The 24,517-nt window shown below is 33.7% G+C and overlaps 1 protein-coding gene across 1 annotated transcript in view; it reads right to left on the reverse strand.

Annotated features, from left to right (window-relative positions):
- Positions 1 to 562: 562 nt before the first annotated feature.
- Positions 563 to 24,517, reverse strand: part of LOC106708681 (LIM domain only protein 3) — a 41,430-nt gene continuing 17,475 nt past the window's right edge. Inside the window, exons 2-7 of the mRNA XM_014500217.2 lie at positions 14,495 to 14,579; positions 4,973 to 5,207; positions 4,086 to 4,211; positions 3,640 to 3,781; positions 1,012 to 1,170; positions 563 to 628 (exon numbers count right to left, since the gene is read on the reverse strand). Of these exons, the coding sequence (XP_014355703.1) occupies positions 1,042 to 1,170; positions 3,640 to 3,781; positions 4,086 to 4,211; positions 4,973 to 5,207; positions 14,495 to 14,540 (678 nt within the window). The 5' untranslated portion in view covers positions 14,541 to 14,579 and the 3' untranslated portion in view covers positions 563 to 628; positions 1,012 to 1,041. The remainder of the gene's footprint in view (positions 629 to 1,011; positions 1,171 to 3,639; positions 3,782 to 4,085; positions 4,212 to 4,972; positions 5,208 to 14,494; positions 14,580 to 24,517) is intronic.

Consider the following 24,517-nt stretch of genomic DNA (forward strand, 5'->3'; position numbering starts at 1 on the left):
ATGTTGTAGGTACAATGTATAGCTAGTGAGTTGTGAAACGCTGGAACTAAACGTGATACAAGGTATATTGTTTAATCTATTGTAAATACGAGGAGTGCCTAAGTAAAGATGCTGGCAGATCGCGGCCTGCTCTGCCCACGCGCAGCACCGCACTGGCGCTATCTTAACATGTAGTCTCAAATCGTATACATAATGGAAATATCGTGTTCTGACAACGTTATCGTCTCATCCCGGACATTTTGTAAAGTGGCCACATATACACGACCCGCCTCCTAGCCTAATGTACGCGGCCGATGCTTTTAAAATATGTCCGTCGAGACTCTTCGATGTACTTAATTCTGCACTTAACCACTTACGAGGGGCCACATCGCCGCTTATGAACGTCTCTAATTAAATTGCACTTTATACATTCTTAATAAGCTGCCATCGAATGATTTTCATTACGTCATAAGAAGTCTATGATACAGAAATAAAGCGTCACACCGGAAACGGTTTTGCACACCGCTGGTCTTAGATAAAATTAAACGCCACATAACATTTAAATTTGACCGGATGTTTTTTCATGTCCCGCTCTAGAGACTGATCCGACGCGGCCCCAGCTCGCCGCCAGGAATCAGTGAGGCTTTACCTAGAAGAGAACAAATTGTTACTATCGCAGTATTGTATTATTACGTTGTATGTGTATGTTTTCAGCTCACAGACTCAAGATTGTAAACCACTACATAAAGTGATAAGTAGATAGATATCACTGCTATATAAATGTTAAAAAGGGTAAATAAAAAAACACAAGAGTGGGTGTGTCGTTTCGAATGCCACGTAGATGCGATACGTGAAATAGTGCTTTCGATACGTAGACAGTGGCGGCAACATATGCCACAAACAACGACGCGACGCGCGAAATCTCGCGTCGCGTTAGTCACTCATAAACGTCATAACACAGCAACGTCATAGGCTGATAGCATTTCAGAACTATGTGTGTGTTTTGGTGTAGCAGTAGGTAGATGAACCAACCGAGGCGAGCAGTCGGCGCGGCAGTGTCGGTCATCGTGCGGCATCGCATACGGGCTCAGGGTCGGGCGGGCTGCCGTAGCCGCTCGAAGCATCATCCGCCCCCGCGCACCCCGCTACCTCTTTCTCCACCAGCGCGCCGGGGTACCCGCCACTTGGTGACTGCATCAAACATATGTCATATCAATTAAATGTCACATCAATTATCAGTTGTGAACTTCTCGTCATGTTGGAAACGAGTAGTAGACTAACATAATATGTTCATTATGCATGTACAAATATTGGTGTAAATTTATAGATTTGAAAAGAAGAAAGGAAGGCAGAGGAAAGTTACGTAACAGATAGACCAGAACGGAATAAGAAGTCAGTAGTTATAATATGTGAAACATTTGACACAGAACAATGTGAACAATATGTTCCTATTCCTATAGTTTTATTGACAGCATATTTTATGCTCGCTGGGGAAATGTCATAAAAAAAACAAAAAAAAAACGCAAATATGGGTAATTCGATTTTGGATGTTGGCAATTCTCTGTGCGAGCTCCCAACAGTAGACCGTGAGCGCAATCAAAAAGTCGATTAGAAATGTCGTGCGGCTGAATGGGTTCCCTCCACTCGCGCGGCTCATAAAATGAAATAGATTCCCCCACATTCGCATTCCGACAAGCGTTCGTACGAGAAAGATTAATGATCACAAAAGAAACATAATAAAGTGGAGATAGAATCTTCCACTAACAGTGTCCTTGCGGGACTTATTTACTTCGCTGAGTCGACTTTTTCACGAGCCCTTTATTTAGAACGGGAACACTTTGAATGTAAGACGATATTTAATAAAAAGGTTTTAAAAAAATGACAGAATTAATCCTTTCCGTCCAAACAAAAGCTTTCATATAGGTCATGTGGCCATTCTGCCTTTAAAACGAATATTAAGTTACTTTAATTTTATTTGAGCTGGTGTTATCTTAAAGCTTAAAGTATGCGTAAAAATACATCAACACCGTAACTACATTGTACGTAACAAGGCGTATATTTTGTTTTAATATCCGAATCTGTGTAAAATTGATAATATTGGAATAATAAGGACTTGACGCTTCCCTCAAGCATCGCGAGGAGCTATTATAGTAATTTAGTATAAACGCGACAACAAACTCAGAAAACGTGTTTCTACTCCCACAAACAGTATTGGTACACGTCAGAGGAAAGTAAAGTAATTATAGGAAAGAACTTTATGAGCCAGTACCGATATTGTGAGAACAGACAATATGTTATTCATTAAAAAGCTTTGTGGCATCGTTGTTCTATTTTTGAAATTCAATCGATAATTATAAGCCGCGAATTAATTAAAATCTTTCCACGTGACCTGTAAACCTAACATTGTTATAATTACATAGTTTGGGAGATAATTTGCAAAGCTGGTGCAGTGCGTAGCTGATTAGACATGCCTCTAGTACGTCAAACGGTTTTAGATATACTACGCGGTTTTATTAAATAAATTTTGACTATACACGCCTATTTTGTAATTACCAGAAAAATTATAGCATAAACTGTTACCGATATTTAAGAAATAAACAATATGCAAATTAAAATTAATAAATATTCTACAAAAAAACTAGCAATAAATATAACAATGTGTGTGCAACACACACACACACACGCTAAGATAACGCTTATAATAATAGTTTACGCACATTATATTCATAAAAAGCCGCAATGACATTTACCTACTCCCTGCCCACGTACTTCAGCCCGCTGCGGCCTGGCCATTTTCATTAATAAAATGACTCGTAGTATTATGTTTGTAAAAAGTATTGTCTCCATGTTTTTACATGATTTTTAAAATTTCAATTTGTTAATAACTTTGACATCGTTGAGTAAAATAATAATGACAACATTTATGTAAGATCTTATATGTATTTTACATTACCTATTTTTTTTGTGGTAACTACAAACTAACTAGTAAAAACAAATGTTTCAAACCAAAATCTAAAGAGTAAACTTTGTAAACCTCTAACTTTTCACTAAAATTAGTTTGTTTACAACATTTCTGTGTAGATTTGTAAATACGTGTAAATAATTGCTACAGATATATTCATATCGGGCTCTGTGAATATAAAGATATATGTTAGCGTATATAGCAGCATTGTAGTCCTGTAGAACTAAGATGAAACGCCTCGTTACCAGTAATTGGATCTCCGGTTCTCGTCACATAAAACGCAGCATCGTTATTCTGCTCTATCATACGTACGTTTACGTAAAAGTAAAAAGGTCTGCCGCCTATATAACCTTTATACAAAATTCTTTATATTTTTAAATACACAATTAGCGATAAATAAAGGTAAAGCTCTTACGCTCATCAGATGGTGTGTATAAACTCAACACACGTGTCTATATAAACAGATTCCGGATAGTTCCTACTACCAAAATGGTGATTGTCAGTCTGGATGTTATTATGTCTTCGTATATACTCTAGTTAGAGCCTATGTAATATTTTCCTATGTCAACATTCCGTATCACACCAAATACTTGGAACTACCTGCCATTCTAAGCTAGTTGGAGAGGCATCTGAACTAGAAGTTAAAAGGTGAGTAGGTACCAAAATAAAAGAAAAAGGTAAGGTATAAGTAAATATACCTGTAGTCCACTAACTTGTCTTCGTATATGCGCAAGACCGCTGGGGTTGGCGGCCATGCTAGCGAACACCAGACGCTCCTCGTAGTCGTATTCGCACAGTATCTTGTTGTCGCACAAGTAGAATCTATCGCCTACGCAGAACCTGAACAAATAAGGTTTATGATCGTTGATATCAAATGCTAGGGTAATTTAGATTCTAAAATTAGTATTATTAAATTTATCCTTAATATCATTCAGTCGATGTTATATAAACAAAAGAGATTTAAATAAATTAATTGTAGAGCGAATATTCGGAAAACTTCCCTACAGATAATCATATTCGTCAGTAGAGCAAACGTTACTAGCAAATGCCACTTTACAAGCGTGTAAACATTTTGGTTCTGTTGCCCGTCTACTGATAAAAAAGATGTTGAATGTAAAATTTCATGTAAAACATTAAAGCTTACCTGTGATTGCACTGTTGACAGGCGAAACATTCTAAATGGTATACAAAACTCTTCGCTCGCATAACCATTTCGAAGGCTGGAATGACTTTGTTGCACGCTACACAATTGCCCGTCGCACCAAATAACCTGTTAAACAAACCAAAATAAGTATGAAGAGCAACGAGAAAATGTATAATCACAAATACCTAAACAGTAATAAACATGAATTGGACAAAAACATTAAGATACAACAGTGAAAAGCATGTTTATATCCATTATATAAAATTTACTTTCAATAAAAATAATTGAAATTGATTTTATCTGTTTAATGCCTTAGCAAAGAGGTTACTTAAAAAAACTTTCAAAGGTTTCTAAACAGACGATAGGAAACTCGACCCCGATTATAGCCTACATAATCTTAGTATCCAGTAATTTTGAGAAACACGTATTGTTCATGGGTAACCATGGTAACATTATAAGTATACGTTTCTTTACGATTACACCGGTACTATAAGACTTCATGTGACATAACGGTCATAATAATACGGTTGGACATGAGCAAAGGATAATTGATCGCCGCAGTAAAATTTTGTGTAAACAATTTCCTGTTTAAGCCTGGTTGATTTCGTCGATGATTACAGATAGCTTAATATCACGTTTCAAGTACTGATCATGTAAATGTTTTATGGGAAAAACCTTAATTAAAGGTTTTTGAGTAATGAATATGGGATGTGAAATTCGGAGAAATTTTAATACAAAAGGTTTTACTTATGTCAAAAAAAAATTAAACAAATGACGACGATGATCAATTGATTATTAAAAATATATAATAAAAAGCTTTATTTAAAAATGAAGTAACCGTGAGTATATTGGAAAACATATTAAGAGCACCTTTGAAGCAAAGTTACCTAAGGTAATCTCTCTTGCAGAGCATGAGGTCTGCCTTGTAGTAGAGCTTGGAGCCAACTTCGCCAAGTCGGCAGTCACAGCAACCACACTTGAGGCAGTCCTCGTGCCAGAACCTCTCCATGGCCTTCAGCAAGAACCTCTCAGTGATGACCTTGCCGCACTGGGCGCACAGCCTCGCACCTCCTGTCGTCCCGGACACATTGCTCAGTGTATATTTGTTCTCTTCTTGTTGATCTGTAGAAGAAAAAATAGTTTAAAAGAAGCTTCTAAAGAATATTGTATACGGAACTTTGAATGACACTCCGTCATTTGTAAGAAAACAAAAATATAGGATAAATAAACCTATAAAGACTATTTTAATAACGTCTGCTCTGGAAATGTTTCTTCAAAATATACTCACAGAAATACTATTGCTAATTTAAGTTGATTTGAGTTGTATTAAACTTTTAGATGTTGATATGTGATCGGCCATTTATTTATAGGCCATCCAATAAAAAGGTAGTCTGGTGTTTATATTTATAAACATAAAGACTAGACTAAATTCATAAAAGTCAAAGAAGAAACTAGGAGTGTGCTGCCTGCTGCCGATAATAAACTAGGAGTTACCGATGTTACCTTGTTTTCTTTCTATCTTTAATTAATATACATTCTAATTAATTATTTATATGCAAGTTTATAAAGCGTATTAATCAGTAATAAATAAATATATTCTGAATACATTCGCTGTATTAATATTGAACATATGTTATCGCAATAAACGGATATTAGCACTTAAACGAGCCGTTAGAATTTAAATAAGGCAAAAGAATGTTCATTTGCAATAAAAATATACCGAACGTTCTAATTAAGACTTGATTACTTGAAACTCCCAATCAATATAAAATGTTGCTTATCAAATGGCGTTCGGAAATTCTTAAGATTTATATGACTTAAATTTAACCTTCACATTTTACATCATCAGACGATTTTAGCCTTAAAATACTTGTAAATTCTTATGCCTTAGATGTTTAGCGATAAATGTGTAAACGCAATTTAATTGGTGTTACGACGCTATTAAAATAATCTTTGAGAAAAAATGGATCCCATCCGGTATGTTAGGAAAAGCCGGAGCAATAAGGCATTAACACATTGCGTAAATTATGTCTTACAGAGGTAATGAAATATTAACATTTCTGGTCTCGACAATTTGCTACATAATGAATACGATAATCAAACATAATTTATTTAATTTAAAACTGTAAGCACACACTTAGTATGTTCCGAACGTATTCCAAATTATTTCCCACCACAATTAATCGATTTGAGAATTAATGAAGAACCACCACAGACCGCACTCATAATGAACACCTAAAACTATTTGTCGGATCTGTTACGATGTTTATATTCGTAAATAACTGCAACGACGCAGCGATAAATATTAAATCAAGTATTATTAGCATTCTGTTTCGCTACACACCGTCTCTTTGTTCATAATATTCTAGTCTTTATAGCATTAATCTCGCTCGATTGTTTTCTTCGTAATTGCATCAATTAATTCGAGTAGACGCGCAACTCGAGTCGTTAAGTCTTATAACTGACATTATTAAGATGCGCGTACGCATTCTTCTGAAGCGGAGAAAAAGCAACAATGTGCTGCGTGTACTGCTATAACGTCAGACATATTAACAACGTTCTATAAAACTTAATGCCTCTTTGTTGCTCTAAAAGGTTTAATTACATTTCTAACAACTCCTCATAATTGCAAATATACCTGACTGAATGCATTAACATACTAACGCTATTGTTTTTTTTTAATCACGTGATGTTAGTATAATAGAAAACAGTACATAACATAATTTTGCATAAATTTATATAATTTTTAATGGCAACCAAATAAATATTATAGTAAGTAATAATTAATACATGTTATAGTAAGAAGTCTAAAATAAATTTCGTATTTATGATGCACAATGAAAATAAAGTGGATATGATCTTATCCGATATAAATAAACATCATTCTCGTATAAACCTCTTCCGCAAACACAAGTCAGAAGGAAAATTGAAGTATGATAAAATCATATGATTCGATACACGGCACAGAATAAACACTGGCGTTAGTAAACAATCAGTACCAATTTATCGGAGCGACGTCCACATAATAATGGCGGGTACGTCCAACCAATCGAGGAGCCAATTGAAGGGGTAACTAGGTGGACATAACTCATTGCAATCGATCACTGGAGCACGGCCCGGCCGATACGTCTCCTTTATTGAAGCCGACGTCGCGACAATAAAGTTAATTGGACTATATTAATGACGGTTCGTTAATAATAAAATAATAAAGATGATGTAGAGCGGGAGTCGCAGTGGGCAATTAGCGCGCTGCGGGGAGTCCGTACGCCCACGCCCACGCTCCTACGAGATTGTTATGTGCGGAACTATAAATCTACAAGCATCGCCTAACAATTAATTTGCACCAAACATTACAATTAGCAATACATTTTATTTTCATTCTCTTAACGTGACTACAATGTATTAATCTTACTTGCTAATATTATAAATGCGAAAGATTAGTTGTATGGATGGTTGGTCAGTTAGATGTTTGTTAGAAGGTACTTGCTTAACGGTTCAACGGCACTCGATGAAATTTGGCCCACATGTAGAAAATAGCCTGGAATAACACATAGGCTACTTACTAAGGTTTTTTAATACCGCGCGAACAGAGTCGCGGGCGACAGCTAGTTATGGTATTGAGAACCGTACTCTAAATTTGAAAGGTTTTGCGATGACGTATTTTTAGACTAATGTTAAAAAAGAGTATCTAATTTAATTATCTACGTTTAACATAAACATTGACGCTGTATTAGATATGTAAATCTAGAATAAACATTTATTTCTTAAGTTTGATTATAATATTATATTTTTCTTGACAGTGTTCAGGTTTAAAATAATAATGTAAAACGTCATATTGATATTTATGTTTATTTTAAAATATTTTGGCTTGTATAAGAGACAAAGTTGTACAGTATTATAAAATTAATGTGCAATATATACCACTAAAAAATCTGACTATAATAAAAGCGAAGGCAACAATGTAGCCACACTCATAAAGTGAAATGATACGCTTTAAGTCTAATGTAATTTAATGCGATGTATTGATGCTTACTCATTACGCTGCGGTTATAATGGCGGATCGATGATGCGGTACAATCGCGTACTTAAATGCAAAAGTGAAATAATGTGCTCTGTTTCAACATCATAAGGTTCTTTACTAACAATAAATGTTCTCAAGGAAAACATTTTGTTTAGCAACTTCACATCAAAACAACTGCACCGTTTCCCCAAGACTTACCGCAAGAAGGCAATAGTGCGTCCGATTGCAACGCGATTTATCCATTTCTGGCTACGCATGCTATTTCTGCCGTAGTTATGGAGCGAATCCAGCGAGCTATAACTACTTGATTGATTTTATCGATACATGGAGTCTCTCCCAACACAAAACTACGTAGACTTAAGTGTTAAATTGTAGAATCGTAGCGAAGTAATATGTGGACAGTCCGTAAAAGGGCCTAAAAATTTCATTCCTGTTAATTTTTATTGTCTCTACTGTTCGTCTTTACTGTCTGTTCTTGGACATCATTAACCAAGTCAGTTTTTACTTAAAAGGACTAATTGTCTGGTCTAGATTGACGGCAATGGTCATCTATTTACTTTGTTTAAGTATACGTTTTAATTAAGGTTCTCTCAATGTTCTGTTTTTTCTACAATTTTTGCTTATTTGATCGGAAGATACATCTATAAAAAATATTTGTTACTATACTTACAAGAAGGAATTGAGAAACGCAATGTTATCTTATGTTAAAATCTACTTCCAATACCATATTTCTAATAACGTCTTTTACAGTTCGTGTAGTCTTCCCTTAAGTCTTACTTCTATTTAAGTTAATTGAGTTCAGACAGTTTTCAAATTAAATTTTGCGGGCTAACTTAATTCGAGCTTTGGCAAGCGATCTATACGTTCATGTGAAATGTAATACAGATAATAAAAAATAAAAGGCGTGTTAATAACGTGAAACGTGTATTAATATCGGCGAGGGAAGCCGCTTCGTATTATTTTCTTTTTATTACCGCCGAGAGAATTTGATAGAGACTTGGCTACCGAACTGCGAAGACAGTATAATTTTGCCAACACACGCCGACGGTTCTCGCAAACGTATTAAGGCACTGAAATGAAAAGAAACCAGGGAATGGATAAAAAGTAATTTATTTTGGAGTTGTTTGGTGCGACAATGGCATGCAATGTGTGTGGTCGGGGCGACAGTGTGCCTGAATTCTTATTTGATGCTATTGAACATAATTTTTGGCTACACTATTTATATAAAATGTACCACGAGTTTATGGAAAGCCCTTATAATAAAGTACCATTAATAATAGTGGCTAATAATATCTTCAAATAATTTGAACATGTTCAGACACCCACGTCAAAATTAATGACACAAATGTACACAGACCTGTCCATATAAATCCATTAATTGTTTTAATCTAAATCAATAAGGTAAGTAAAGACATAACTCTGCATTGAAACATTTTTTTGCGTGAACAGTGGACTTCCACAAAAGACGTGGGGATCATTTAACGCGCGCCGCATTAGGTAACGCCGAGTATTTAATAGTTCTAGTCGAGTATAACCGTATAGTTTCAAGTATTCACGCGTGTCGGCGACAGTAGGCAACATTCCTCGGATTCAATTAAATGCCAGGTTATTGTAATGAACCCGCATCACGACCGAGCCGCAATCATTCCGTGCAATTTGCAATCGTTCATTGCGTTTTGCAATTAACGTGGCCTTCCCATATCGTTATATTATGTGGACGTGTACGTTTTGTGTAACATTGTAATAATCGTTTGTTTAGAACTGACATTTTTATTATATTTTTAAAAAAGAAAGAAAATGTCAATGTTTATTGACGTTTCCTGAATAATACAAAGAACCATTTTACTTAATTATATTAAACTAGCTTTTTCCCGCGACTCCGTCCGCGCGGAATAAAAAAAAATAGAAAACGGGGTAAAAATTATCCTATGTCCGTTTCCTGGTTCTAAGCTACCTGCCCACCAATTTTCAGTCAAATCGATTCAGCCGTTCTTGAGTTATAAATGGTGTAACTAACACAACTTTCTTTTATATATATAGATTAACGGATGGAGCCGAACTTCAAAATTAAAAGAAACACAGTTACTGGCTGTTTTATTGCTTAAACATAATCTTTTTCCATCTTGTTCCATAAATCCGACACTAGTTATAATAGCACAATGAAACGCTTTACATTATAACGTTATTTAGTGCAAAACTAATGCATTTACGTTATTTTATAATTAGAGCGACTGTGTGCGGGGCGATTCTAAATGCTTTTATAGCTTGTATAGTTTTAGCAGTCGGTCAGTCATTAAACAATGGAGTTAATTGCACCGTTGCCGTATCCATTATGCGGGCTCCAATTAGATTTAACCAAATACGAGTTTCACTTTAATAAAGAGTGAAAAAAGCAATTAACATCGCCTCACTTTCTACATCGATGACATGTTACATTACGATTAACATCATTTTTAATTTAATAAAAGTAGAATTATTAATATAGGAAATTCAACATACAAATTATGTTATTATACAAATATATTTGTGTCCTAATTAGTATTTCAAGAAGTATTCCACAAAAGTCCTACGTACATGATGTAAAAAAGTGATTCACCATTCACTCTACATAGTAAAACACTTTATTTGTAGTAACATACGTTAAAAAATTAAATAACATACATTAAAAGTGTTTCATTCAGTTCCGTTCAAAGCAAAACTGAACCTTAGGAAATCGGCGAGAACGCTCCGTGCAACTGAAAGGCCCGACTGAAATCCAGCGTCGTTAACATTTCCGTTATTAAAAAAGTATGAGACTTTGTCATCAGAGAAGTTATTTTTTTTTTTTTTAATTAAAATTATGAAATTGATATTGCCTTTACGCCGGCGCTCGCTTCCCCGACTCAACCTTGTGAAAGTTTAAATTAATTTTTGAATTAAGCCTAATAGCAGTGGTAAACGATTTCTAAAGAAAGAGTTTTCTGTTTGAGCAATTAAAATTTCAATTATTTTATGGCAGAATACCGTGTCTTAATTGGTTTTAGCTGTGGAAATTGTAGATAAAAGTAATTGTCTACAGGCGACGAGTGCTCGTGGGGCCTAAATTAAAAGCCTCAAAATATTTCTTTCAACAAAAATAAAAGCGGATAATGAAACAGACTTTAAAATCTGAAGGTATAATTTATACAGCCATGGACTTCATTTTTTTTCTTTCTTTACAATAAAATAAACGGAGAACGATAATAAGTCAAAAAAACATCCCTTGGAAATTATGTATTTGTAGATATTACTGTTTTTAAGAACACAATAATTAAAAATACGCCAATAACTGTCATAAAAGTACATAATTAATATACTTCATTGTTTTTATTACTAGTCTATCCCTTTTAATATAATAATTATGCTTACGATTGTTGAATTAACAATTTCAAGGTGCGGCGAGTAATCATTGCCTTTATAACTATCATTAAAAAGATAAGCCTATATTGAAACTTTCGAGTCCATAAAATCTATAATTAAGTTGTTTATATTTTTATTGAATGGTAGAGTCGTGTTTCTCATATTTTAATTGAAATGCTACTTGTCTTTAATCGCTGCAGGCCGTGACCAATAACTATTTATGACTGCAACTGTACCTCTTATGTTTCTATTTTCAAATACTTGTCAACTGAACTGTACTGTATTATTTTTTGATTAGATTAATTTATTTTAATAAGGCTTTTTATATTAAGAAGTGGAAAGATATAATTAAAGGGAATTATAACTTTATTTTAATGGAAGTTAAACAGGACGCACGATAGGTTATTAGCGCAGGAAAAATGCACCTTGCTACTATGAAGTCATGTAAATATTTTTACTTTCAATTATAATTAGTTTATAAGCTTAAGAAAGCTGTGAATATCCGCTGAAATCATTTGTGTTCGTCCAATTTCGTTTTAAAAAATAATCTTCTGTTTTCTGCTGTAATGACTAATACATCAATCGTAATATTTGCGTTCATACGTAACGTTAGTTTTTTTTATTATTTCATACAAGCGAATATAAGAATTATTTTCGAGAGAACGTTACATAAGAATTTTATGAAGTCTTATAACTCGATCCACGTATTGGGTTTATTGTGAATACATTACCCGGGTCGAAGTTTTGCCGAGTCGAGACAATCTACGTCATAAATTATTTTCTGAGAGAAAGGCTCAAGGCGAAACTTAAGCCTGACATAAGTGGGCAATAAACTTCAACCAATTTAGAGATTCGCATCTGGAGGCTCTTATTAAAGCCCGAAAGTTAGTCCTTTTCATCCATCACTCGTAATACGTATGTGAGTTATTGTATGAAAAATTGAAGAATAAATTGAGTCGCTGCAGCGGCGGCGAGACATAAATCCCAACTGAGCCCTCAATATTGTTTTAAAGGGGAAGTGGCCATAAATTTTATCAGGGCCGCCCAGCGCCGCGGGCCCCGACCCACTGTCTCCGCAATTTTCCGGCCATGCTTGTGCATTCGCGGCTCATGTGAATTTGTTGCGTTATTACTGTACAAATTGAAATCCTTCGCCGCGCCGCGCCGGCCGTCATGAACAGGAAGTGTTTACCATTCGATTGCCCTTCCAATATACGCTTTTTAAATTTACTGTTGCTTGCAAACAGCTTTCACACACAGAACAAAACTAGCAAAAATAAGTAAGTAATAAAATGATTATAACACGTTATCAACATATTTCAAACCGTAGAAAAACATAAACGCTAAAATCCTGATTAAATTGTTTTTATAAATTTTATGTATCCATCGTTGGAGTGTTGCATAATAACTTAAACGTAGATCTCATATCTATTATTACCTTCTCAACTAAAAGCTTCAGTTTTAGTATTTTGTTTCCGAATATTAAATAAAAACAATTTAGGTTTTTATTGGAAGGCTCCGATTTATTTCTACCAATAACTCGATATTACACTGTGAAAACAATACGATTACCCGTTCAAAATATATTACAAAGAAACTCGTTAGTTATTAGATTTTCCACTTTCTCGAATGAGCTTAATGTCTGTAATAACGTGAAACACGATTTTGATTATGATAAAGGCTCATAAAATGCCGCGAAAACCAGAAGGGAGACCTTTTTGAAGTATCATTGTTTACGATTATGTATCTTGCGTTTTGTTTTGCTATGCCAAGATCTACAATCGATTAAATATGTAATTATATAGCATAACGTGTTTTATTTTTACTTTTATTGTTTTTCCAACTTATATTTATTATTATATTTTAAGACCAATTTTCGTAGCATCATTCTGTAGAATAGGTAAACTAAAAGTATACAAAAATAATTATAATATATAATAATAATTTATTCATCATCATCACCGTTTTCCGTGTATTTTGTAAGTAAATTTGATCTAAGGTTTTTTTGAATGATTTGAAATTATGTTATTTTGTTTTACAACTTCAGCTTTATTTGCTGAAATGTGTCCAAATTAATATTGTACGCACACACGCGCGTAGTACAATAAAAAATCGCTTATTTTTATCAATACTATCTGGGTGTTGGACATTTCGCATAAATGTGATATTGCAATATCGTTCATCCCCTTTTTTAATATCACGACGGACGCTGCCGGTCGGTTTATGACACAACCCTTCCCGCGTTTTATTCACGACCTGTTTGTCCTAATATTATAAAAAATTGACATCAGCAAACCAACTATGTATTCTTTTTTGGATACATTGATGGAATGTACTTTGATATTACTTTTTCGAATGCCTATACGAATCTATTGACATACCTACATAGATACTTTCTAGTTTCCATAAAACCAAAAATTGTTCCCCGTCGAACCTGTATGAGCGAGTAACCTCTTTAAGCGAGATACATTGTCCGGTCCCGACGGACGACTTCGATAAGCGAGAACTCGGGTTAAAGAGGAACCCCCCGGACTTATTTTATAATTTGATATTACTTATTCAGGTTCGACTTTATTTCGTATGTGGACGTTCGTAAGTTCGTCATCATAAACATTTGAAGACAGTTAGTTGTCTCCGTTTGATAAGAGCATAATTTTTTTCGAGGGTTTGTAGTATGTTAATCTATCTGTTCTATTGAGATCTCCTAGATCATGGATGGCGAAGCTTTAAGACAAACGCACGACATAGACGTGCCAACATAGCTTAGGGATCACTCGCATTCTTTCCTCGTAATACTCACGGTCACGTCACATAATCACACTTTTTCGTAGTGTATAAAAAAAATTGTGATCAGTGACGTGCCCAAAATATTGCGTCGCCTGCCATTGGTTTACCATACCTGTCTTAGATCAACGGCTTGACCGATTTTGATGAGTGAGATGTAATTCGTATTCCCAGGGGTTTCACGGGGTTTAAGGTTATCAAGTTTTTTTAAATTAATTTGACTTACTGGCTGCGGTGTCCGGCTTGTGCATGGCGGGGGGATCGCGTATCATGGTGCAATCACTCTCGCATCACCCACACACAAAATTATCCTGCAACAAAACAGAGTATAAACTTCACCTGTACCTATATGTAAATATAGATTTGGTTCTATTTATTAATTTCTGTTTGCTTTTATTTATTTTTATATTGGCTTATATCTATAAGATATTTTAAAAAAATGTTACAATTAGCTAAGGTCATTTAAAATTACTTTAAACCTGCAAAAATAGTCTACTTTCGTACTCATTTTGTACCATATATGGCTCGTTCATTTATAAAAGTTGACATTTTTTATATTTCAATTTAATAAACTAGTACATGTTAATAATTACTTTAAATTTAATTTTCTTTTTGATGTTAAAAATAAAGTTGTCAATAATAAATGTTGTATATTTACCATGTAATAATATGGCATTAATGCATTAATTAATATTATAGACTATTTTTGGAAAAGTTGACCTTGTTTTAAAAATAAGTGAAATTAATTTTTATTTACCTGACATTTATGAATGCTAGCATGTTTCGTGATTCGTGAGAAATAATGTTGAAGTCTTATGTTTTTTTTTTTACCTTTTTGTAATGTTTTCAATTTGACGTAAATGTAATATTTATTAGCCTAAAATAAATCTTTAAAGGTACAAATGGAAGTATTGTAAATGCGGACGTCTCAGAGTAACCTCATTAGAATAAACGATATCCTCTTCTCACGTCCACTACGCGCAAGACCTTATTACTACGACGAACTACCGTCAAACAGCATTACTGTTTAGTCTGTTTACTTAAAAATAAACCTTAGAGCAAAGCCTCAGGCCTTAACTTTGAATGTTTATAGTACACTTTAAACTGATTATGTAATTTTAGCTTTATTTCACTTAGTATAAAGTTTACAATGGAAGTAATGTTAAGAATAAACGTGGTTTATGGATCGTATTTGGTCCTTATAGGTTGAATTGTCCATGCAAGCTGTAAATTGAAACTCGACGGAGACGCTAATATTTCTCACGTATCGATGTCGCCTCAATACGGTCAATTTAACAAACAAGTTTTTGTTCTTTCACGAATTAATACACGTTATTTAAATTACCAAGACAGATAACGAAATATCGCCATAGCTATTTTGAACTTTGTAGATTAATATCTTTAATGAAAATGGAATGGCAATTAGTTCTGACATATAGCTTACAAAGCAAAGTTTATTTTTTTAATAATTTACATTCTCGAAGAATAAAATTTAATTTAATGAATTAAAACTCAATGTTTAAGTAATGCGATAGGCTATTATATTTAAATAACTAAAGTCAAATCATGTTACATAACTATGTAACCGATTTCGTTTCGAACCGAACCGACATTCGTATTATTTTTTGTACATAATATACGAGTATTATAAAATAAGGGTAGCTAATGTATGAGAAACGTGTTTTACCAAAAATATTTTGGATTTCACTAGTTTTAGAATTAATTGCGATTTGTCTATGGTCTAGGGTTTAGCTCAAGAATAAATTCTTTATACTTTATAACTTTGCCTTTTTTGGTCAAGATCATAAGGTAAGATGGGGCAAGGGGCAATTTATTCTGCTAAAGATCTGCGTTTTCTGTTACTCGGACGTTGTCCAATTCTAAAACACCTGGATAAAACATGTTTTTATTTCTTTTTTATTCGAAGAGAATTATAGAGAATGAACTGTGTTTCAATAGTTGTAACCCACATTATGCTGTCTCTTTGCGTTAATATTTTTCATGACCAAGGAAAGCATTCAACATCATCTTTCCAAACATCAAGCGATTCTAATATAAAAGTACTATATAAATGTGTTGAATGATATAAAAACGCCATCTCACTCAATTGGAGACGAGAAAGATTTTACAACCGCATCGAAATTCCCATCAGCACCTGTTACAAAGGCGGCTATCAAATTACCCGCGACACATCCGAGCACGCCTCCAACCATAAATACGGTATTCGTTATGCATTTCTCATATTCATGAATCCGTTTTATTGGCCCCCAATAAAATATGAACATCTCAGAATGGATATGAGAACGGGCAAATCTAATATGGATTGCCGTGCGCCGGATTCGGTACGATTGGCAAGCGAGGGGCACAGGCAGGGGGAGGGGATCGCAGCTGGGTCGGTCGTGAGACGTCCGCCTTTGCCAATTTCGAATTATAAAACACGGGAAGCAATTAAATTTGTATGGTATTATGATGATATTTAATATCCTTTTATAGCATTTCATACGAATTGACACAAACGAATGAATGTTGTTAAATTGGCATTCATCAAGAGTTAAATTTAATTAAGTTTGACATTCAAAGATAGATTGTTTTTGTATTTTATATAGACACTTAATAACACGTAAGAATTTTGTAACTATCTCTTTTTTGTCTGTAAATAAAGGTCACCATATCAAAACCATATTGCGCCATATATGGAAGAGTTTAATTGAACAACAAATATGAATGTCAATCTTATGATATATACTTAAAAGGAAAAAATCGTGGCCAGCATCCTATTATAAATGCGGAAATTTGGATGGATATTTGTTAATATCGACAAAACGGCTTAACGGATCACAATGAAATTTGGCACAGATGTAGAACATAGTCTGGAAGAAAACAGTGACTACTTGCTTTAGTGCGTACTAAATTTTGTTCCGCACGGACGAATTCGCGGCTAAATAGATATATAATAATTTAAAAAGATAGGTCAAAAAATAAAGATCCGTAATCCATAATCTTATTACAAAGTAAATGACTTTCTTCTTTGCTTTTACACTGCTTCCTTATATATTTTATAAGCGCTTTATATAGCTTTATAAATGTGATACTTCAAAGAGAAACTTCCAGATTAGTTCGTAAAGGACAAATTATTGCATCCTAGAGTTTCTTAAGAAGTGTAATCCAAACTTAAAGGGCGTTGTCACAATAAAGAAGCCGCAAAAAGGTTAGTCCGTCCCCAACGTGTCAAAAATTCAACAGAGAGTATGGATAAGTGGAATGTATGGCGGACGACGGGATCCCGAATAAAATATTCTATATGAAATCGTACGTCACCGGTTCCCGACTTGTTCTCACTGTGAGTGCTCCGCAGAAATCTCATATTTATTCGCTTTTATGTCACTTGCAGCCCTTTTGTGTCTGCATCGATTTACAGACATCCATTAACGGATTTGGATTAGAATATTTGTTAACCGAATCGGTTAGTTCTCATCTACAATATTTTTCAAGAAACAGTAATTAAACGGGGGTTATTCTTACAATATAATGTACATTATTTTCACTGGATACTTATGCATACCCGATTTAAAGAATACAATTGCTTATTACTAGAGGTAACTAAATTTAGTTAATGAAGATATTTATTTATGCGACAGCAAACGTGTATGGTCTCTATAAACAACATTAAACATTAATAATATCATATTTATCTATCAGCGAATTAAAAAATACTACAATGAGCTATGAAATGCTATAAATTAAATCCTTTTTCAAGGTATAAGAGCCATTTTGCGTTGAAAATTAATTCACATCTCCATTATTATTGCATTATCAACACGATCAATTAAACAGCATTACGTTAAAATTCACCCCAGCCATTAATTACGTGGCAACCGACGGCGCACGATACGTGAGGCATAACATGGACATTACTCCGAAAACAGATTTTTTTTTAAAACCATATTCTTTTGAAATGAAGTTTGTGTAAAAAGTTTTATAATGTTAATAATAAGAATTATTTTAATTATGTTTGTTATAACAAATTAAGTGAAACAACAATTTGATCCATTAAGGTCAAAGTAATCTGTTAGACAGTCCCTTCTGACTCGCACTGATCGAATTCATTATTCACCGGCAGAGAGCAATTAAAGCTCCACTAATCAATCTCAAACTTCAGCCAGAGCTGAACTCTAATCAAGAAAACTCCTATTCCGTGAAAGCTTTCCGAACAAAATTTAACTTAATTAAAAATGTAAATTAAATTCCTAGCCGCTTCCACAGCATCGCGTCGGCCGCGCGCCGCCGAGCGCTCGGGGCTTTTGATTGCAGCTAAAAGGTTTGGGATTAGTGCGCGAAAGAGCTTTCAGTGCATTTGTAGAGCTTTTAAGTGGGAAGCTTTCGCTTAAGACACTTACATACAATGTAAATTTTATGTACCACCTTAGAAGTGTAAGGCGTCGCTTATGAAACGAAATTAATTTGCCGCCATGAGTGGTGTATTTGTGGTACGCGTTTTATGTGTAAAAGCTTTATTAATTAATATGCCTTATTGAGTGACTAGGCAAGTATTTTGATTACTAAAATTATTCATTACACGTTACAACTTTTATCTAATATAGCAGTTGCCCGCAACTTTGTCCGCGCGGACTTTAAACAAATCTAGTAATAACAAAGTCTATACCACTCGGGAATAGTGTAGTTCTCAAAAAAAAGAAGAAAGAATTTTTTAAATCGATTCAGTAGTTTCGTAACAAACAAACATACAATTAAATATTTCCTTTCTAAAATACGAGTATTAATAATAATTATATGTTATAATTTTTTCTTAATGTTGATATTATAGTAATTGACGAAATGTGGATGATAACGTTGTTTTCGCTTTAATGTATAATTTTTTTTTTTCTACAAATTAAAAGGAAAGAGCAGATTATCCGCACTCTTTGCAGTATTTGGATAGAAATTTTTGGGACGTAGCTATGACGGAGGAGTTGGAAAATAAACCGCCCGTAAAATTATCAATTCCGAGAGAAATCCGGCGCTCGGGTCCGACTGTGAACGCTTAGACTAAAGTCTTTTACATTGCTATTCCTAGATATTATTAGTAAATTAAGTATTTCAATATAACATACTAGAGTATTATCAGATACATTTTTGGTGATTAAAGTTAGGGTAAATGCGATCATTTTTTTCGTAATTTGAGCATAAGCAATGCATTCGCGTTTTTCTGAATTTAATTTAATTCAATATATTTCACCTTTTGAAACTGATCCATGAAAATTTTATTTAAGTCATTATTTTGAATAAATACGTTTTTTGTTATTTAAAAAGTCATATTTATATAGCATCACACCGCACCCCCCTGGGAGAGCGCCAAAACAATCACTGTTATTCAGCACTTAGCTCCACGACGCAGTTTCATTATACAACATACTCCCGTCGTACATCGAAACATCGCCGACTTTTTACAAGGACGATGGGATCGTATAATTGGTCATTTTGGGTTTTGTGATTGCTTTATTTTCGTCTACTTTCATTTTATGGCAAAATAGTTATTTTAGCTTGGTGTAAGAGTAGAGTAATTCGATATTATTTTCATCAGTAATAAAAAACTACTCATAAATACAACGAAAATGCTCGTATTTCGCGACTCGTGAACTATGCGGGGTCGGATATATTGTCCTGTAAGCAGTGATCACACGCATTGGCCATCCAATTACAAGGAGCGGTGAAGATTGCATGTCTCCATTCGGGGCGGCAACGTGAATGGACTGATCAACGGACTGCATAGATCCGTGTAGCGCTCCCGCCGTCCCTCGCCTTTTGAACTCAGATCATCGCTACACTCACCCGTGAAATTGATTCTCGTGAAAAGAAAAGACGCGAAAGATAAATAAAAAGGAAATAGGAAAACACAAGCTAAGATTTGGCGTGAAATTGTTTTTCAGCACCCGACCGCCGCGGCTCTAGCGGCACCTCGACTCAAGAATTTCCCAATTACTGAATGTAAATATATTTCACTCTCATTATTACTGTAGGTCCTACTTACATCTGTAGGATCTGCTTACTTCGTTTTTCGCGCCTAAACCGCGTTATTGAGGCAACACTGCTAAGGTAATATGATTAATATTAAAATAGCAACTTGAATACACAAAATATTTGTTACTTATATTACGAGTATAACAATCAGAATCGCTTCTATTATAAAATAGGATAACAAAACTAGTCGCAATAATAAATCGGTGCGTGTGTCAGCGTTGGATCGGTCGAATTGGTATCTTAAAACACTGTGACATCTCATCCACTACGTGATCCATTTGCCGAAGTAAGAAGCAATCTCATTCAATACCCGGCCGCCCCGGTCCGCATCCCGTCCCCTGCGGCCAGGGCTGCCAACTATGAGATACTTTGTGAGAGCCATATAAAACACAATAAAATTTTACACTCCTTTTTAACTACTTTCCCGTAGTTATAAGACTCTGAGTAATGCTTTATTGGATTTATAATGTTGACAATTTTATGACACTTGGGTTATTTTTCTTCATTGTTTTGATATGTTGAACAAATAAAGACAAGGTAGGAAATTGAGAATATCTATTCCCAAGCAAGAGAAAGCATCAATTATCCTAGACATTGTGCTAGCAAAAAAGTACTGTATCCGAATTGTCTCACATCGTTTTGTTACAAGAATAAATTTTATTTATACATTTTTAACAAAAATAAAATAAAGTAAAAATTATCTTTATTAAAAAGATTATGTTGACAACCCTGATAGGATAGCGAGTATCGCTTTTCTCGATTGTATTAGATTCAGCTGCCCTTTTCATCTACATGTCGTTCTCTCCTTGGCTCTCGAGAGGTCGCCTGCGGTGGATACGCCCTCTATCTGCACTTTAAATACTCCTTTACAAACTGTTACTATATAATTTATTCTAGCCCTTTTAATTCTTATTAGAAAAAGAACTTAATAGTACTTGGGACATGATAATAAAGAATTCATTTAGTGCTGCCCATAGAATTATAAACATTAATGATGAATTGACTGTACATATAGTCATAATATTATATAAAATAAAGAAATAAGTACACTATGTATAACAAATATAGCAATTGGGACATAGACATATATATATATATATATATGTTTATTTATTAAAATGACCATTAAATGTATTTCAATGTAGCAATCCCATTATTTTATTATTTTAAGTGGTAATTTTGCATCACATTTATTTTATTGCCATTTAGAACACATCTATAATTCATTAGATTCAAAATGAACAAAGTATTTTATTATAGGATTTGAATTTTTGTTTTAAATCAGTAAAAATGTGCAAACGTTTGTTTTCTTTTTTCTAGGTATAAATAATTGATGTTGTTAAAGCAGATAACTAGGTTAATAGCTATAACCAAATCTATATGAATTATATTTATTGTCTCCGAAAACAAACTATGTAAATTTTATTCTAATGTTGTTCAGCGTCATACAATATTTTAACTAAATTAACATTTAAATGTAAACATTTCAAGGCCTATAAATTCCTTTTTGATTTGAGAAACTTATTAATATTTAACAAGATATTTTACGCCTTAATTCGCACTTTTTTCCTTCAAAAAAGACGGCATAAAATATGTGCAAACGTAAAGAAATGTACAAGTTGTGAAACTATGAATACGATTATCCACACAATTCCAAAGGCCGTCATCCAATAAAGCGGTAGGTAGCGAAGGTATCAAATCTTCGTCCGTAGTGAAATTGAATATTTATCTGGGTAGTATCTCTATTCCGGAACAATTTTTATGTAGGGGGAAATACAATCTCGAGATATTTGGGAGGGCCACTCGGCGCGGATATTGGCAAATACCTTGCCTGCATTACCTTTATTGCCTCGCGACGCCGCGCACCCGCCTAGCCTGATCCTATCATAGATTATTTGAGTAATATTCAATGTTTCTTAATGTAATCGGACGGGCTGAGGGACTGATTTAGAACAATCAATAGAAATACTTTTTGTTCCTTTGTTATTCATAGGAATGTACCTGATTTAAGACAGCTGATGTTGTCCTGTGCAATTATTAAATTCTTCAAATTATGCATGTAATCACTGCCGACTAAGGATTTATATTTGGTTTATCTCACTTCTTTGGAATAATGTAAATGCGAGAGTTTGGATGGATGGATGGATGGATCAAATGATCTTACATAGTCGGGGGAACACATGGAATACTCTTTAAGTTCTTTTTTTTAATTTTGCGCGGTCGAAGTCGCGGGTGACAGTTAATACTAAATAATTTTGTAACATAAGCAGGCAATATTGCAAAAGTCGCACAGAATTAACGAATACATTCACATGTGCGAAAACTATAAATCATATTTTGTCGCGTTACGAAAAAGTATTGGCTAATAATATGTAAATTGTGGATTTTTCGGATGTTAATATAAGTCTAAATTGAATTTCCACAGCGACTGGAAAGATATCTCATAAAGTAACTTATGTCGTTTGGACGTATGATTTATTTTATTGATTAAACTTTGGATTCTCCGAATTGCTTCAGTATATATTGAGAGATTTAAATGTGGAGGCGTATTTTATTGTTTTTGTAATATTACTGGTTATATTTAAAGCATATAATTTTATATTCAAAAATATATACCTAATTTAGTAATATAAGAAACCACTTTAAACCACAATACATTTTTGAATCCATTCTTTTGGTTTTTATTCTGTCATCTTTACGACCCGACAGTAACGGTAAGAATAAAGAACAATTACTCCTCCATCTATACTTTAAACACAAGTGAAAGCTCTTATATGTAATAACATACTCGAAGTAATTAGTGTACTTTACGTCTGGAATACTTTAAGGCGTGCCATTTAATTTTAATTGCACACGACATTTAATTCAATATGTCACCATATCATTTATAACTCGCCTACCGGTCCACTATAATTTAAAATGCTTTAAAGTTAATTTAAATTGTTGAGATACGGTCAACGTGGTGGGCATAAAAATGAAGATTAACCATTTTATCTGACAGCTGTTAACTGGTTTGGTCGGTAACCATAGAAACTCTATCACGCTTTTTTTACTAGGTAAACAATTTTTGCACGACAGACAGATAACGTTTTCGCGATTACGTATGTTAATTCAAATTATTTCTTTCCTTTTTTATTTTCCTTTGGGTTTCTTTATCGTTATATTTATTTTTGAATTATTGATTATTTTAAAAATTATAATTACCTTAACATAACTAAAGGTTCAATTTATTTTAAGAAAACAAGTCGTTATTATGAGTTAAGTTTTTTCACAATCAGCATAGCACGAATTAAAAATAATTACCAATATGTTGTGGCAATACGTCGTAATTAAATAAAAATTGTTTATCTCTAAAGTGTCATACCATTTAAGAGTTTACAATTCTGCCGATTTATTTAAAGGTAAAGGTTTCGGAACGGGTTTTTATTTATTTTTTTCATTAAAAAAGGAACAGATTTATTTTCTATAACTTGGAGTAACTGTTATTGATTAAAAAAATCAAATATAATATAAAATTATTAGCTTAAGTTTACAAGCTAATGGAACGGTATCAACCTTTATGTTTAATGTAAATACCTTGTTCTGACGTCAATAATTTGAATTATATTTTAAATGTGAAACAACTTTAGTGGTCAAAACATTCTAATAAATTATATATGAAAAGAAATAAGTATAAGAAAAAGAAGAAAACTATTACAGACATTATGATAATGCTATTGATAAGTTTCATAAGTTGGTGACACTTTTTAGACAGATTTGATACAATGAGATAGAGAGTTTAAATTCAATTATATTGTAACCTTTAGCCTTCAGACGAACGAAGCGAAATCAAGTGACATTTTGCACAACATTTTTTCTTTTTTAAATCGTAATTAAGTCTTGTTTATCTACAAAGCGAAAGTGTTGTTAATACTATAGTACCTACATTATCGTCAATTAAGGCTCTAATTGGTTTCCGTCAAGCTAAATCCGATTAATACTTGTTTTTGTCCAACAAGCAGAGTCCGGTTTCACCGTCTATAATTTCTGATTGACGTGAAACTTGGTGAACGTTCTATTCATTACTGTTTGAAACGGCATGAGCTTGCGATAGCTAATTAAGGCAATTAGAAGCTCTCGTTTACCTCGAGTAACTTTAAATAATCAATAATACTAACATCGTCGTGACGCCCGGTTGTTAGGTTTAAAGATCGTATACTTGTGTTAAGCAGTTTGTTCTGACCTTTCCGCT

This window comes from Papilio machaon, chromosome 5 (assembly GCF_912999745.1).
Source record: "Papilio machaon chromosome 5, ilPapMach1.1, whole genome shotgun sequence".
Classification (NCBI taxonomy): Eukaryota; Metazoa; Arthropoda; class Insecta; order Lepidoptera; family Papilionidae; genus Papilio; species Papilio machaon.